Here is a 15,091-nt window from a genome sequence, read left to right on the forward strand (position 1 = left end):
AAAAATCAAGCAGTTTCTTTTCTTACACTTCCTTTAAAAAGTATGATGTTGCTACCTGAGTGTAAAATTTTCATTTGGGGAAAAAGATTACTTAAGATCATGCAGTGCCGATTCATGCAACGCAGGTCAACGATATTAATACCGTAATGACATTAATACCATACGTAAGAACTAATGGTAGTCCGGAGCTTTTTTGATTTTACTCTGGTTGAATTAATTGTAAAAAAAAAAAGAAAAAGGTATACCAATGACATAAGAAACACTAACACATTATGTTATCTCGTTGTTATCGTTTTAGCAGGTCATTAAGTCTGCAAAAGAGTTTTATGTTGCGCTACACAAAATATTTAGGTATGTTCGCTGCTCCGCCCTTGACGTCAAAATCCATTTTTTCATTCTTAGCATATTTCTCTATCGCGCTTAATTCTTTTATGATCTTCATATTTCTGATCTAACAAATTTGCACAATATGAATGTGAATTACAACTGAACAATAATACACATAAACAGATTTTTTTCGCTCTTATTATGAGTCCACGAAGATTTAGAACGTTTATATTACACACTTTCAATATCTGATTTTGAGACTGCTTTGGGTACCCCTATTGATGATGCATGTATATTTCATTTAACAAAAAATATTTAATATTTGTAAAATATTTTTTGCTTATATTTATTCTTAATGTATGTCAAACTTATATGCTAATTTTCAACGAAAGACGTACATTAGAAAGCAAAATATACACAATGTCTAAATAATTTTCGAACAGCCCTCGTATTCTTTAGGTTGTGTTAGTCTGATTAAATTATGACGATAATGAACAATAATACTTTTCAAAAGCTGTCAACAGGTCATAAACTTGGATCGTGTGCCTAGGAGAAGTACCTATAAGCATATCCTCTAGACCGGTATATTTATTTAAGTGTCAAAAATAATTAAGTTAAAAAAAACTTATAGCAATAGTTAATAATTGTTATCATACTGATTAGACGTTTGTTATAACAAGCTTTTACTTAAAAAAATAAGGCTTACCTTATTGATTTTTCCGTTGTTGTATGGAAAATAATATAATCTATATTCCGATTGCAAGCTTTTTTAAATACTATCATCCAAATATAAAGAGGTTTTTAAATGTTCGATTTCTACGGAAGCGTATGTATGCCACTTGTTCACTTTTTTTTCTTGTAAATTTTAATTTTTAAAGTGTAAATTTTATACTTTAATTTATAAAATTTACACTTAAGTCTGTAAAATTTTCAATTTTATCTGAATGTTTTACACTATAAAGTGTAAATGTACACTTTAATCTGTAAATTTTAATTTAAAGTGTAAATTTTACATTTTAATCTGTAAATTTTACACTTTAAAATATATTTTTTACCCTTTTTATCTGTAAATTTTACACTTTAAAGTGTTAATTGTATGCTTTAATCTGAATATTTTACCCTTTTTAAGTGTAAAATTACACTTTCATCTTTAAATGTTACATTTAAAAGTGTACATTTTACACTTTAAAGTGTGAATGTTATGCTTTAATCTGAATATATTACACTTTAAAGTATATTGTACATCTGTCCTTAAGGTCATTTTTGAACGAAGCAATAGCAAAATGTCATTGAATAAAGGGAAATAATTTCCTCTGCTTTTCAAAAATTTATATATTTAGTCATATACTTTAATCATTTATATATGTACATGTATATACTTTACTAATTAATAAATTAATTGGTTATTTAGTTAAATTCAATTCAAAAAGTATTATAATTGTTTCCTGTTATAAATTTAAAATGTAATAATTTAATTTAAGTTGTAACAAATCATTTGATTGGTTAGACGGTTTTATCTATTTCGTATAACATAAGCTGCCTACGTCACAATGAGTTACGACAAAAACGTTTCACTCCGCTTGACGTTGCTTATAAAATAATGCTCGATATGAAGCCTTTTTCCGAACGAAATATTTTTTCATTGTCAACATTGAAATTAAATTATAAGAAATCAGGCTTATTTCAACTAATGTTATCCGATATAACATAACTAGGGGCAGTTTACGCTTATTTATAAACCGATTCGCGGTTTCTAAAGCGTAAACTGCCCCAAGTTATGTTACGGATTAAAGTCTAAATTTTATAGAAGAAAGTGTAATTTTTTTTCAAATTAACTTTTACAGAATAAAGTGTAAATTGTATCAGATTAAATTGTAAAATTTACAGATAAAAGTGTAAAATTTTACAGGTTAAGGTGTAAAATTTACACGTTAAAGTGTAAATATTACAGATTTAAGTGTAAAATTTACAGAGTAAAGTGAAGAGTTAAAAAAAGTGGCACTAATACGCTTCCGTAGATTTCAAATAGATTTATAAATATAATTTTTAATGGAAGAGGTATTCACAATTCCTTTGATCAATAAATCGTTTAAAATTGTTTTGCGTAACAATAAGGCTTTGATATGCGCTAAAACACAGACGGGTTTTTTAAAGGTCTCAGTAAGAAATCTAACAAGGCGCAAAAATATAAACATTAAATTGAAGTTGTTGAAAATTTTATAAAAGAAAACTGTTTTTTATAAATATTTTTCTAGATTGTTAGACGAAAGAAAATATTCTCATGGACGAACTCTCTTCTAATCACATTTGATTCATTAAGTTCGGATTTCATAAGGAATCAACATTTATCAATCTGCAGCTTTCTTTTTTGAGTTCCATTGTTCGAGTTCTGGCCCCAGGATCATGAAGCATCTTAAGCTTAAGTCAAAAAATGCCTTAGATGCTGAAATTTTTTAGAGGTCATGCAGTCCGAAATGAAAATACTTTCCGATTTTGTATCACCAGCCTGCTGTTGCATGCTAATTATGAGTTTCCTTTAACAAGTTTTAAAGATTTTATAGATAAATGAAATTTTGACTTAAGTCTAAGTCTGTTTCATGATCCCGGGGCCAGAACATTATAAGCAATAAACCTTTAAGATTGCGTATATTATGTTTGTTGTTAAAGAAACACAAACCAGTTAGATAATCAGACATCAATCCAATATTCTGCGCTTTTGAATTCATCAACTTTAAGAGACACTAACAATATAATGTCTGTCATCTGCTTTTTAAAGCCTTCAGTAGTATAAATATTTGGCCCTGCTAATCTATCTGTTTGTCTATCCATCTGTTATGAAGATATGGTTTTACGTAACGATAATTGGATTATGGGTATTAAAAAAGAATTAGGAACATTAGGTTTGAGCTATTTATGGGACTCCAATATTGCTGATAGTTGTACACATACAATAATTTAGCAAAAGGTGGCTGATATTTATAGACAGAATATTTTTTCACTTGTAACTTCGTCTTCAAAGTGCAATTGTACCAGTACGTTGTAAATAATTTTGAATTACAAAGATATTTAACAAAACCTATTGATGATAAATATAAGAGAATGCTTACCAAGATTAGAGTATCAAACCACCAATTAAAAAATGAAACTGGTAGATATAATAATATACTTAGATCTCAAAGAATTTGCACACTGTCCTCCTCTAATGATATAGAAGATGAATTTTATTTCATATTAAAATGCCCATTTTATGAAAATCTTAGAAGTATGTACATTAAGAAGTATTATTATGTCAAACCAAGTGTATTTAAAGTTGTAAATTTAATGTGTAGCCAACATGTAAAAGAATTGTCAAATTTTGGAAAAAATTTATATAAAGCTACTGCTCTACGAAAAAGTAATCTGTTACTTCTATTGATATGTATCCTTTGTGTATGTTTGTATATAATATTTATTCTGTACTCCGTATCAAATTGTTTATATGCTGTACTGATGAGCCTCTGGCTCAAAGAATAAAGAAGTGATACATGTAATAGGGTCCGTCGTCTGTTTGTCCGCCAAAAATTTCCTTGCCCATTACATTTAATTTAGTGGGACGATGGCTTTCATATTTCACTATAATCCTTGTGACACAACTTTTCTTCGGGTACCACCAAATTTGATCTCTTGACATTGACCTTAGAGTAATTCACATCTATCAATGGGTAAATCTGTGACTTTTTGATCTTGACTTTCAAGTTTGAGCCACTCTGATAATTTTAATCATGGCTAGAACTTGTGAACATAAAATACTAGTCATGATTTTTCATGTTTCATATATGTATTTCTTGTGAAAAAAAACTTTCTTATGGACACTAACAAAATTATCCTTTTGACCTTTCAATTTGACCTGCATTTTAGAACTGCAGGATACGACATATGCTAAGCATACGGGGACATTAGTATTTCACACATCTTCTTACTTGATTATGATTTAAAAACTTTTGTTATGAATTTTTTTTTTTTGAGTTTTTATTTCTAAAGATATAAGGAATTATAAATAGTAATTTTCTATTAAAAGAGTATAAAGCATCCAGTTCATAATACAGTATAAATGACGGGATTCAAAGAACATCATCGAAAGTCAGGTCGCTGAAGCCTGGAGGGATTGCAACATTTACATTGACTTGTTACATAGAAGAAGAGTTTGATGTAGTCGATTCAGCAAATGTTGTTCTCACAACTGATTTATAACTACGTCAATTTTTCACTGGATATAAGCATGTTCGAAAAGGCCTCCCTGGTGGAGCAATGCCACTTTGGTATCTTTTGTAAAGTTATAGATATAAAACGTCTATCAAGAAATTGGAAAAATCAAATTATCATACAATATGACAAAACCCGTTCACGTGGACAGCGTTTTGGAAAGGTCGATTTGTGCAGCTTCTTGACCTACTTTTTTTGCTGAACTTTCACATAAAAAGCACATTTCGGAGCGAATGAATATATTTTTCAGTTATTTGATATTGGATAACAATCTGTCAGGACTTTGAAAAACTTACCATACTTCTGAACAAATAAAAGTTCCTATATATAAATAGACCATCCCCCAACTGCTATTAATAATTTTAATCATAAGTTAACATAATTCAAATAAAAAGATATTTTTATTACTTGATAAATATCTGATTTTTTTATTAAAATAAAAAAGAATTATCATAATTAATATACACTTGCTTTAAAAACTGCCTTAAACAAACAAATATACCTCTTTGTAATGTTACTGGCTATGTCCTGTAACTGCTGATAAAATGTACAACAATGTTAAACTGTTATCTTTTCATATCTTATTTATATCTCTCGAACTATTACAACATATCACACAATAAAGTCAAATATTATCTGCACGTTTTGTGGTGTGATGACTAGATGATGTTCATCGGAATTTAGTATGCTTAAATATGACAAGGACGCTATTTTTTGTATTATTTTACGTGAAAAGTAAGTAATTTTAAACTTCCCATTGTCTAAAAAAGTAGGATGAATATTTGTCTCAAAAATACATTCAAACATGTTCAAGATCGAACTGCTTGGATAACACTTTTTGATATGATTTTGTTTAAATTGAACCTTATTTTCAAACTGGATTTTGGATATATCTATTTTTATAGAACTTAAAATAATGTTAATTTATATGTATATTTAACTCACTTAGTTTTTAGGTGTAAGAAGTTAAATATCTTTTGATCAGTTAATACCGGTATCATACAAATGCTATTCGACTCAAATATTTTCTATCTCTTAATTTTAGTAATACAATAATTACATTTTAGGCGTTTATTGTGATCTGTGCTTCAACAAGTTTACCGGTAACACGTTTTACTGCCAAGCAAGATGCTGTGATTATCAATGTTGTGTTGCCTATGATGACGACAAAAATTGGTAAAACCAAACATTAAGAATTGTTACACACAAGTAAATCTTCAAAAAATAAAAAACTATACTCTTTCGCTTTTAACAGTGTTTAAGTAATGGAAAAAAGTTAAAGTCTCAGCTTATTTTATTGCTTCCGAGCATTGTAAGCAAGCTAGTTTAAATTTATTTTCAATTGAAAACTGCTTACATATATATTTTTCTGAAAGAATGTATTAATTTTTATTAAATTGTATATTCTTATATTTTTTTAATTAAGGAGCAGTGATGAGGTAGCAGGAGCAGTCGTGGGAACACTGTTAGGAGGGACAATATTAGTTATAGCTATGATATATATAGTAAGGAATTTCTGCATAAGGAGATCAAACTCTCAGTCAGGATTTACGACCACCAGGATTGCTATCATTAGTAACGGTATTAATGCACCTGTTATAAACATTATTTTTATATCACTTTTATGTCGAAGCTTATTACGTATAATGACTTTCACTAGAAAATTGTGCCTTAAGAGTGGTATTTACCTTATTCTTTATTCATGTTGTATTATTTCACCTGCTTATATGGTGTTTATATCTCCTTAGCTGCGCAATCTTGCCCTTAAATTGATCAATTTAAACTAGGCAGACAACTCAATGATAAGTTGATGGTACATCAACTTTCAACATGCTCGTTTAAAGCCAACATTTTGTAAATTTTGGGGTCGTTATAATGACCTTATTTGCAGATATTACGTATCATGGAGTCGTAATTTATCTTGTTTCATACAAATTATTAACCATTTGTTTTTGTACTGAGTCGACTACCGATAGCTTAGTCTTCCTTATTAAAACATAAGGCGCACGGTGGGTGTGACGCATCAACAGGGGGTGTTTACTCTTTCTTGGCATCTGACCCCATCACCTTGATTTTCAAATAATTGTTTTATATATGCAATTATTTTTTTTTTATAACTGTTCGTTATCTTTTAATTTTGCATTATTCTTTAAAAAATTACAAATGAGATCCTCCATCCACTTTAACTCTAACGCTTTCGTACTTTGTTTCAAGTGTAAAGAAAAATACAATTCACTGCTTAAAACAAATATGCAGTTGCAATCCCTAGTAGTCAGATAAAACTATCTCTGCTACTTTATCTCTAATATAGATTTTAAATTATAAAATTAATACCTATAATCCTAAGAGGACTTTTCTTCTGTAGTCATAAGTTTGAAATCATTTTTTAATAAAAAAAAATCTTTTATATAGGTCAAACAGAGCAAATTCCAATGCAATCAACTGCGGGTAAGTTGTCAAGATCCCCACCATCCTATGAGGAATCACAAGCTACTGTTATAGGAAGGACAGTTTACTCGAGATTCCAGGACGAAGAGTAGTTCATACACATACGCACACAAACACGCACACACACAGAGAGAGAGAGAGAGAGAGAGAGAGAGAGAGATCCCTGTGTGGGGATTGGGGTTGTTTCTATGTTATCTATTTTACAGTGTAATGTTTGAAAAAAAGGACTACATGCTTTTGATACATATATGTTCTTTATAAAAAGTTAAAGGAATATTATGAGTTTTTTTTTAACTTAAGGGAAAATGATGAGTCTACCAAAGATTACACATTTATCCTTATTTTTTCGATTCATTTAAGATACATTATGGTATTTTTCTTGAGGTTTCATTCTATCAATGAAGTAGATTGGTGTATCTTTGGGGTAAATCACCATATAACAAGCATTAAAAGCTAATGTTTTTGTTGATGTTTCTCGTAAACATATATATAATATAGTTTTCTTGGAAAATATCAACCTTTGCTCTCTTTTGAATGTTTTGTAAATGATTTTGTTATCCAGTGCATGATGCATGTAAAGTACGTTTTATATGTAGAATGTAGATACTATAAAAATAACAGGATATTCCTTCCATATCACGAGTTCTCAAAAGGTTGGCCGATGCATAATATGTTAACTGAATAATTTGAGTTTTACACATTTTTATATTTAGATGTAGATTGTATAAAATATTATCATTAAAAGTTAGAAATTCCCTACTATTTTTCCAGTTCTTAAAGCAAATTGCTTCTCTTTGTGAAAGGGTATTTAAGTACACAGGATTAATCTTTCCTTTATGTCCATCAAGGCTTTATGCATGAGTACATCAATTTAACATGTAACTTATCGAAGGTATTTTTTTAAAGGTAAATCGTTGCTTAAATTGTACTGTATGCAGTATGAACTGACCAGTACATGTAAAAATGTTGAAAAAGATATTTATCGATCAAATCTGTACTGTTTAACAAAGTTGCTTTTCTGTACTTTTCAAGTTTTTTCTGAAATTATTTAATGTTAATGATTTAATATAAAAAAAATCTACTGATTTTCAACTTAATTATAAAACATTAGAAAAACATAAAACCTAATTTCTTCCGTGATCATTTTAATTGTAACTGAAAGGATTTAATGAAAAAAGCTCTATTGCAGACGACTTAATTGTTAAAAAAAGGGGGTATCTCATAGGTTACTGTTAAAGACAGACATAAGAGAGTCAGTGATGAGGTGGAGTTGATCAATATTCATACAATGTATATTCCTTGAAAATTACTTACTTTGATATACAAAAACATCAGCTACCTTTCGAAATCTTTTAAAGATAAATAAAGATCCACTCTCTTTTCCAAACTACTAACATTTATCAATTGAATGCAATTAACAAACTACAAACCTTCGATAAAAATAAAATGCACTACAATTGTCATCAATTGCCCTTTTTTATTACAAAAAATTCAATAATATTATACTTAATGTTAAACTGAAGTAAATGGCAAATGCCAAATTTAACATTTTGTCAGTATACATGTACATGCTGGGAAAATCGTTTCAGTTTCTCTATCCAAAGGTAAAGGAAGGGGACGACAGGAATTAAAGGCATGCCTTCTCACACATTTAGTTTATACAGATACCCACACAGGGAAACATTTCTTTACTTGCATAAAAAGCTTCTGCCATAGAGTTTCTTTAAATTATGTTTGCTCAAGTTTTAATTTTACACAGATTTTTTTCTACGCTGAAAAATGTTCATTTTTCTCTGTTTGAAAAAAATTATTCGTAGTTTGACAATAAGTGTGGGTTTTCCGACAAAAGATTTTCGTAATTAAAATGTTCTCATGCATTTCAGAGCTTTACACTATTTGTGACTATTTATTTCTAAAATAAGACCTTGAACTTTTTATGAAAAAGAATATTAGGTTGAGTGAACAATAATCAATCAATTAATACAATATTTGATCAAATCCTAGTACAGAAGATGTAAAATATTGAAAGTTCTGTAAAATTAAACAAAGTGAATAAAAGTAATTATAAACATTTCAATTTCATATTTTTATGCAAAATTGAAATAAGTAAACTAAGCATATTCTGCACTTAGTTACGCAATATTTGCATTTTTCTCGCTATTCTGTAAATGTGGCATGAAAAGCAAACATCAATGACTTATAAAGATATCAACCGATTAAGATTTGAAAATTCTTTTACACAACGTTGGAAACTCATACCGCCCGGGATATGAATTCTCCTAGTAAGTACCAACAATATATTCATGTTTAAGTTTATTTTTCTTATGTATTTCATCATAGCCTACGATTTGTGACACAAGATATATTTTTAGATGTTTTTTTCTGTTCACAAAGAAAAAATGACAAAATTGTGTACCACACATTCATGTAACACAAGGAACAATTGCCATAAACGTCTTAAAAAATGTTAAACGGTAATTATGATCCAGTTAAAAAGCATATAAAAATCCTTTCTTAATTGTAAAATGTTGGGTAATAATTTTACTCTAATAGAAATAATCGTTTTTTAAAAGATTTTCTTATATTGATTTAAAAATTAATTAAAATATCATTTTTGTAATAATTAAAACATCAACAGTATCATACATTAATACAATTTATTTTTTAAAATGTTTCATTTATATTAATCGCAAACAATCACACCTTAAACCATCGAAATAAATTTAAAAGTAAAACTTTTTACTTCCATCTAAAGGTTACTACAAACATAAAAATAAAATTAATATAATGTCAAAGGTAGATGACAATTTAAGAAGTTCTGAAAAGCTATATTTTGAGTATGAAAAGCGAATTTTATTTCATCTTAAAACAAAGATTCAAGGCACAGGTATTTCAAACATTTAAATACAGTGCATGTTTATTTGAAATACAGATCATTCATTTACTAGTTTCTATGATGCTTAATAGTTTTGGAAACTTTTTATACAAAAACTGAAAAGCATTTCCAAAGGTATGTTTGCAATATATTCAAAATAAATGTAATTTCTTAAAAATAAGATGAAAAATTATTTGAATATTTCTTTTTAAAAAGTTGAAACAAACTCATCCTAATGATGCGTACATATATAACAAAATTATATATACAGAAAATTTCTATTATAAATTCACATTCATAAAAGTCACTGATTTTAGAGGACATTTTTTGTTATTTCATTTTTTTTTTTTTTTGGTATCGATTAAAATGTTTATATAGATACAAAAGAATATTTTCAATGAAAAAAATGGGAGGATAAAGATAGATTTAAAAGAGGGAAATCGTGAAAAATATGTATCATCAATAACTGTGAAAATCAATGAGATCTTTGAACATATTTTTTTTCAACGTGTAGTGTATTTTCTTAAGTAAGTCAAAAAATTAAAACCCAGCTTTCACTAATTAACATTTGGTGAGAATTAGAGCTATAGAACTTACCATTTAAAGAAATACGGTACATTTATTTAAATTTCGAAGACCTTTTATTTGGTAAAAGGAAGTAGTCCTGATATCACACGATTAATAGAATATTTACATACTGAAAAAAGTGCATCCTTTAACAAATATTTGAAATAAATATTGTTTATTGAGAAATGGCAAATATCTTTTAAAGCTGTTTTTTCGTACCCTATTTTAATACTATATTTGCTTACTTGAGATAGTTTTCTTAACCTTGCGTTCATAATGCTCAATCAAAAATCGATGAATAAGTGACAGGTAATTCCTTTGTAATACATGAGTATCTTTTCAATAACTATATCTTTTTAAAGTAGACGTTTTGACCCAAGTGTACAAAAGTTGAGTATTGCATTAAATATGTAATTATATATTTCTATAAACTGAGATCCAATATTAGATTGAAACGTTTATCCCACACAAATTTATCTATGAGGGGTCCAATATATATTCCCCTACCGTAGTTTTGAACGCAAATAATGGAAAACATACGAAGCCTACAAGACTAAATTTATTTCTTTCATTACATTGAACTAGAAAGATGTACATTGTAAATTCTTGTGAAAAAAAACTATAAAAATATGTAATTCTAGTGAGTAATTGGATTGTCTTAATAGAGAGAGGAAAAAACGTTGTTACACCAAACAACCAAACGAATACAGACAGAAGAAAAAGCAATGTCTACCAGTCATCTGTCTGATGTTGAAATTGATGGCGTCATTTCCGCAGGGAGGACGACTCCGAATAATAATAACGTTGAAACGGGTAAGAATGTAGAAAATACAGTAGATTCTTTGGCACTGTACATAGATCTAAGGATCGAGTTTGATTCCATGGAAAGTATTTGCAGTTTAAGATTGACTTGACGTAATGCGTAGGTTTAACTAAAAAACAAATTTTGAATTGATTCCATGAGACACATAGCAGTTCTTAGTATTATTATATATTATATATGCACAATTACAAAGCAATCGTTGATCATTTTATGAACATGCATTTATTTTTGTCCATTTATGCATTAAATACCGTTTAATTTATAAAACTTTTTTATTTTTCTTTTCAAGTGAAAAAAGAAATGGCAATGTTATGATACTAAGGGAATTAATAAAAGTCCTTTTTAAGAGCCAGTTTTGCATATGCTACATTAAGTACTTATTAGAAAGCTTTGTAAATCGTTTTATTGTTAATTTTCTTGTACGTAAATATAACTATTACTTTTGAATATTTTCTGCATTTTAAATAAAATAGTACTATACGTATTAAATGTTGATATAACATGCGTTTAATATTTAGAAGATACGCCAAAAGGGGAAGAAAACGTCCAGGGTGAATTCAAAAGGCATTCAATCGGTAATATACTTTTAATATATTATTCCAAATTAAATTTGGAAGACAATGTAATCAATATTATTTATCTGGAGTTTTAATATGCTATATTGTAAATAATATATTAGTTGTTTTCCTAGTCTTAAAAGCAAGATTAAAGAGATGTACGCACTACATGCATTTATTCTGCGAAAGTCAACATAAATGTACCATTATTATCTCGCTTCTCATTATATAATTAAGAACAAAACATATTTTCTGCATAAGGAAAACAAATATGTTTTTGGTTTTGTGCATGAAGGATATGGAGATAACGAACAGTATTCAATCTCAAAGTCCATAAAACAATATACAAAATAGGAGCAGAGCAAACACGGACCTCCGAAACATCAGAGGTGGGATCAGGTGCCATGGAGGAGTGAGCATCCCCTGCCGACCGGTCACACCCGCCGTGTGCTCGTTGTCATGATCAGGAAATAACGGAAAAAATCCGTAGTCAATTCAGTGTATAAATAATGGACTAACAATTGGTATGAAAAACGTCAGTCAGCATTTGACTCAATGATAAATTGTATTTGCTGACAAGGTCATTGTATCGACCATAGAACTTACGAAATGATGACTTCTAATTACATGCATGATCCTAGCATTTATCTTCAAATTAATTATAGCTTAATAAATCTTATTATATCTAGAGCTTTACTTTGCTCGTGATCTTTAACGTCTATTTCTTTCTTCAGGAACCGGACCGCTTCTAATCTCCGTCAGTATATGGTTTGTTGCCATTCCTTTGGTCATCTTTGGGGTCGAGTGGTCAAATATTGCCTTCCATAGCAAGGTTGAAGTGGTCTCCACAATGGTTGTGTATTTTTCCTTCGGAGCCCTGGCGGTTATAGCCTTCTTTGTGACACTGTTACTTAACGCTCTAACTGAGAAAACTCAACAGACGTATTTACAGAAACTATCTAACTACTGGAAAGAGTTGAGGAAAATGCATTTTCCAAAAGCAAACGCTGGAATGGTCATTCAGTTTGTATTATTCATTATCTTCGCCTGTGGGTATACATTTAATACCTTTACTTATGCCGAACATTTGCATACTGATCACGTTGACCAAGGCCTTCTGACGTCATATTCTGTAGTTTGTATTTCATTCATTTGGATTCAAGTAATCGTACTTATATTTCTACAATTCTATGACAAGAAAATATCGAATGGAGGAAAGGTCCTTCGAATGGTTATCATTGTTACCAATGCCTGCAGCTGGATGAACGCTTACTTGTTCGAGTCCTCTGAAATATTTGAAAACAAGCATGAATCAACTTCAAACACCACGTCATACAATATCACAAACGAACATTGCTTCGATAGCATTCACGAAATCGCAGAAATAATGTTCGCCCCAGTAACTATTGAATACACAATGATGGCAATCGGGTTTTTATTTCCGACTGCGTTGGAAGATGTAAAATACCAAAGGAGTTGGAAGATGACCAGCTTGATTATAGCCTCCTTGATTATTTACGAAGCAAGTGTATTTGGATTCTCCATGTACGTTGTTTTGCAATGTACAAAAATTGATGAAACAAAAGGAATTCCCATAGAATTCTTATTCTATGTCATTCTAATTGCTATTTTGTTCACAGCTATGATAGCTCTTCTCATAGTGTGCGTGATTCTAAAATCACGGTCCAAACTTCGGAAGTCGAAAGACCAACATTTACACATGGGATCTTTTATATTACTAGTTACTGCTTTCGGAAATAATTTGTACCATCTTTTGAATTCCATTGCAGTCTTGGAGCTGGATTCCATATCTGTTTCCTATAAAAGTGTCGCTTTTATACAGAACATTTTAGGACTTATCCTTGCTTTTCTACAAACTTGGTTTCTTCTAGCCATTCACAGATATGACGTAACGGACGAAACCCGAAGGAATCCGAACAGCGATAGTGGATGTACCTGCCATGCTAAGACAAGTCTAAAACATAGCTGCCTCGCTCTCGCGGTAATGAACTTTGGATTGTGGACCTACGGAAGCATTGCCGAAATCCGGGAACCTGTCCTCTCGTACTTACAGCAGAAATATTACACCGGACCTTCGTGGAATGTGATACTGAAGATTATTTTTCCTTTGACGATTTTTTATCGATTCCATTCATCAATGGATTTTCTTAATTTATGGCTACATTTTGCAAAGGAAGATTGAACTTGGAGAGAAATTGAAAGAAAAAAAAGCAAAAGTTCACGATTCTTTTTTTTTTTAATGAAATGTCAAATTGTGAATGTTGAAAAAAAAACTTGTGCTTCATTCAATCATTAATTTATTATAACCACGATAAAGATAGTGTACGAAGATGGTAAAATAACTTAGAAAGATCTGATTTGCCTTTTGTGTAATAATAATACAAGATGTATGTAAATGAATTTTAAAGGTTTGCACGTGTGTATCTAGCTGTTATTTAGCACTAAATAATTTTGTCTGATTGGTTTTGTTGTAATTCTATTTGTGAAAAGCTTTTCTTTTGTTACAGTTCCTTATAATGTTTTTATATCTTCTTTGATTTGATAATTATTTGTTTATTAAAAGTTTTGTTCTCTAATTTTCCCTTTGTGATTAATCATCAATTTAGATTTGTTATAATGCAATGCTTATTAATTATAAGGAAATAATTTACTTTTACTGCACACCTAGTAAATAAACATATCTAATTAATTGTGATGTACAATAATATTATGCACCATTCATAAAAAAAAATAATTTATCCCAACCTAGTAATAGGACTATTCAGTAAAATTAAGTAAACGTATAATCGTACCTTACGTATACCTTTAATTAAAATTGCACTTCTTTTTTGTCATACTTGAGTAAGCCTTAAAACCAAGAAGTAACGGGGTGAGTGATTTATCCAACATATTCTCTGTTCGTTCAGTTACAAGTATATTATTTTATTTTTCCATGTTATTAAAAACATTGTATAACTTAGCTAATAGTAATTTAGAGTAACAATATTTAATATCCAACTCTTCTCATGGAAACCATGCATTTATCAAAATAGTTCGCATACTTTGGAGCGTAACACACAGCAAAATTGTTGAAATAATAGCATATGGTTGATTAAAGACTTAAAACACTATTTTGATGTTTGACATCATTTATTCGTTGAAATGGGAATGCATAATTCGAAAGAAAAAAGTGGAGTTACACGGTAACGGATAACATTGTTCTACTTCTGTATTGCGTAGTACAAGTATATA

General features: G+C 29.5%; 2 protein-coding genes across 2 annotated transcripts; both read left to right on the forward strand.

The window, feature by feature from the left end:
- Positions 1 to 5,629: 5,629 nt before the first annotated feature.
- Positions 5,630 to 7,279, forward strand: LOC134276319 (uncharacterized; the record flags this gene model as incomplete). The annotated part of the gene is made up of 3 exons (XM_062758579.1): positions 5,630 to 5,745; positions 5,996 to 6,150; positions 6,982 to 7,279. Coding segments are annotated over 3 exons (399 nt in total), but the record flags the coding sequence as incomplete, so codon positions are not given.
- A 5,290-nt stretch (positions 7,280 to 12,569) lies between these two features.
- Positions 12,570 to 14,042, forward strand: LOC134276320 (uncharacterized; the record flags this gene model as incomplete). Its single annotated transcript, XM_062758580.1, has 1 exon — positions 12,570 to 14,042. A coding segment is annotated over one exon (1,473 nt), but the record flags the coding sequence as incomplete, so codon positions are not given.
- Positions 14,043 to 15,091: the final 1,049 nt, after the last annotated feature.

Source organism: Saccostrea cucullata, unplaced genomic scaffold (assembly GCF_032062105.1).
Source record: "Saccostrea cucullata isolate Sc308-1 unplaced genomic scaffold, CSIRO_AGI_Scuc_v1 ctg2351, whole genome shotgun sequence".
Classification (NCBI taxonomy): domain Eukaryota; kingdom Metazoa; phylum Mollusca; class Bivalvia; order Ostreida; family Ostreidae; genus Saccostrea; species Saccostrea cuccullata.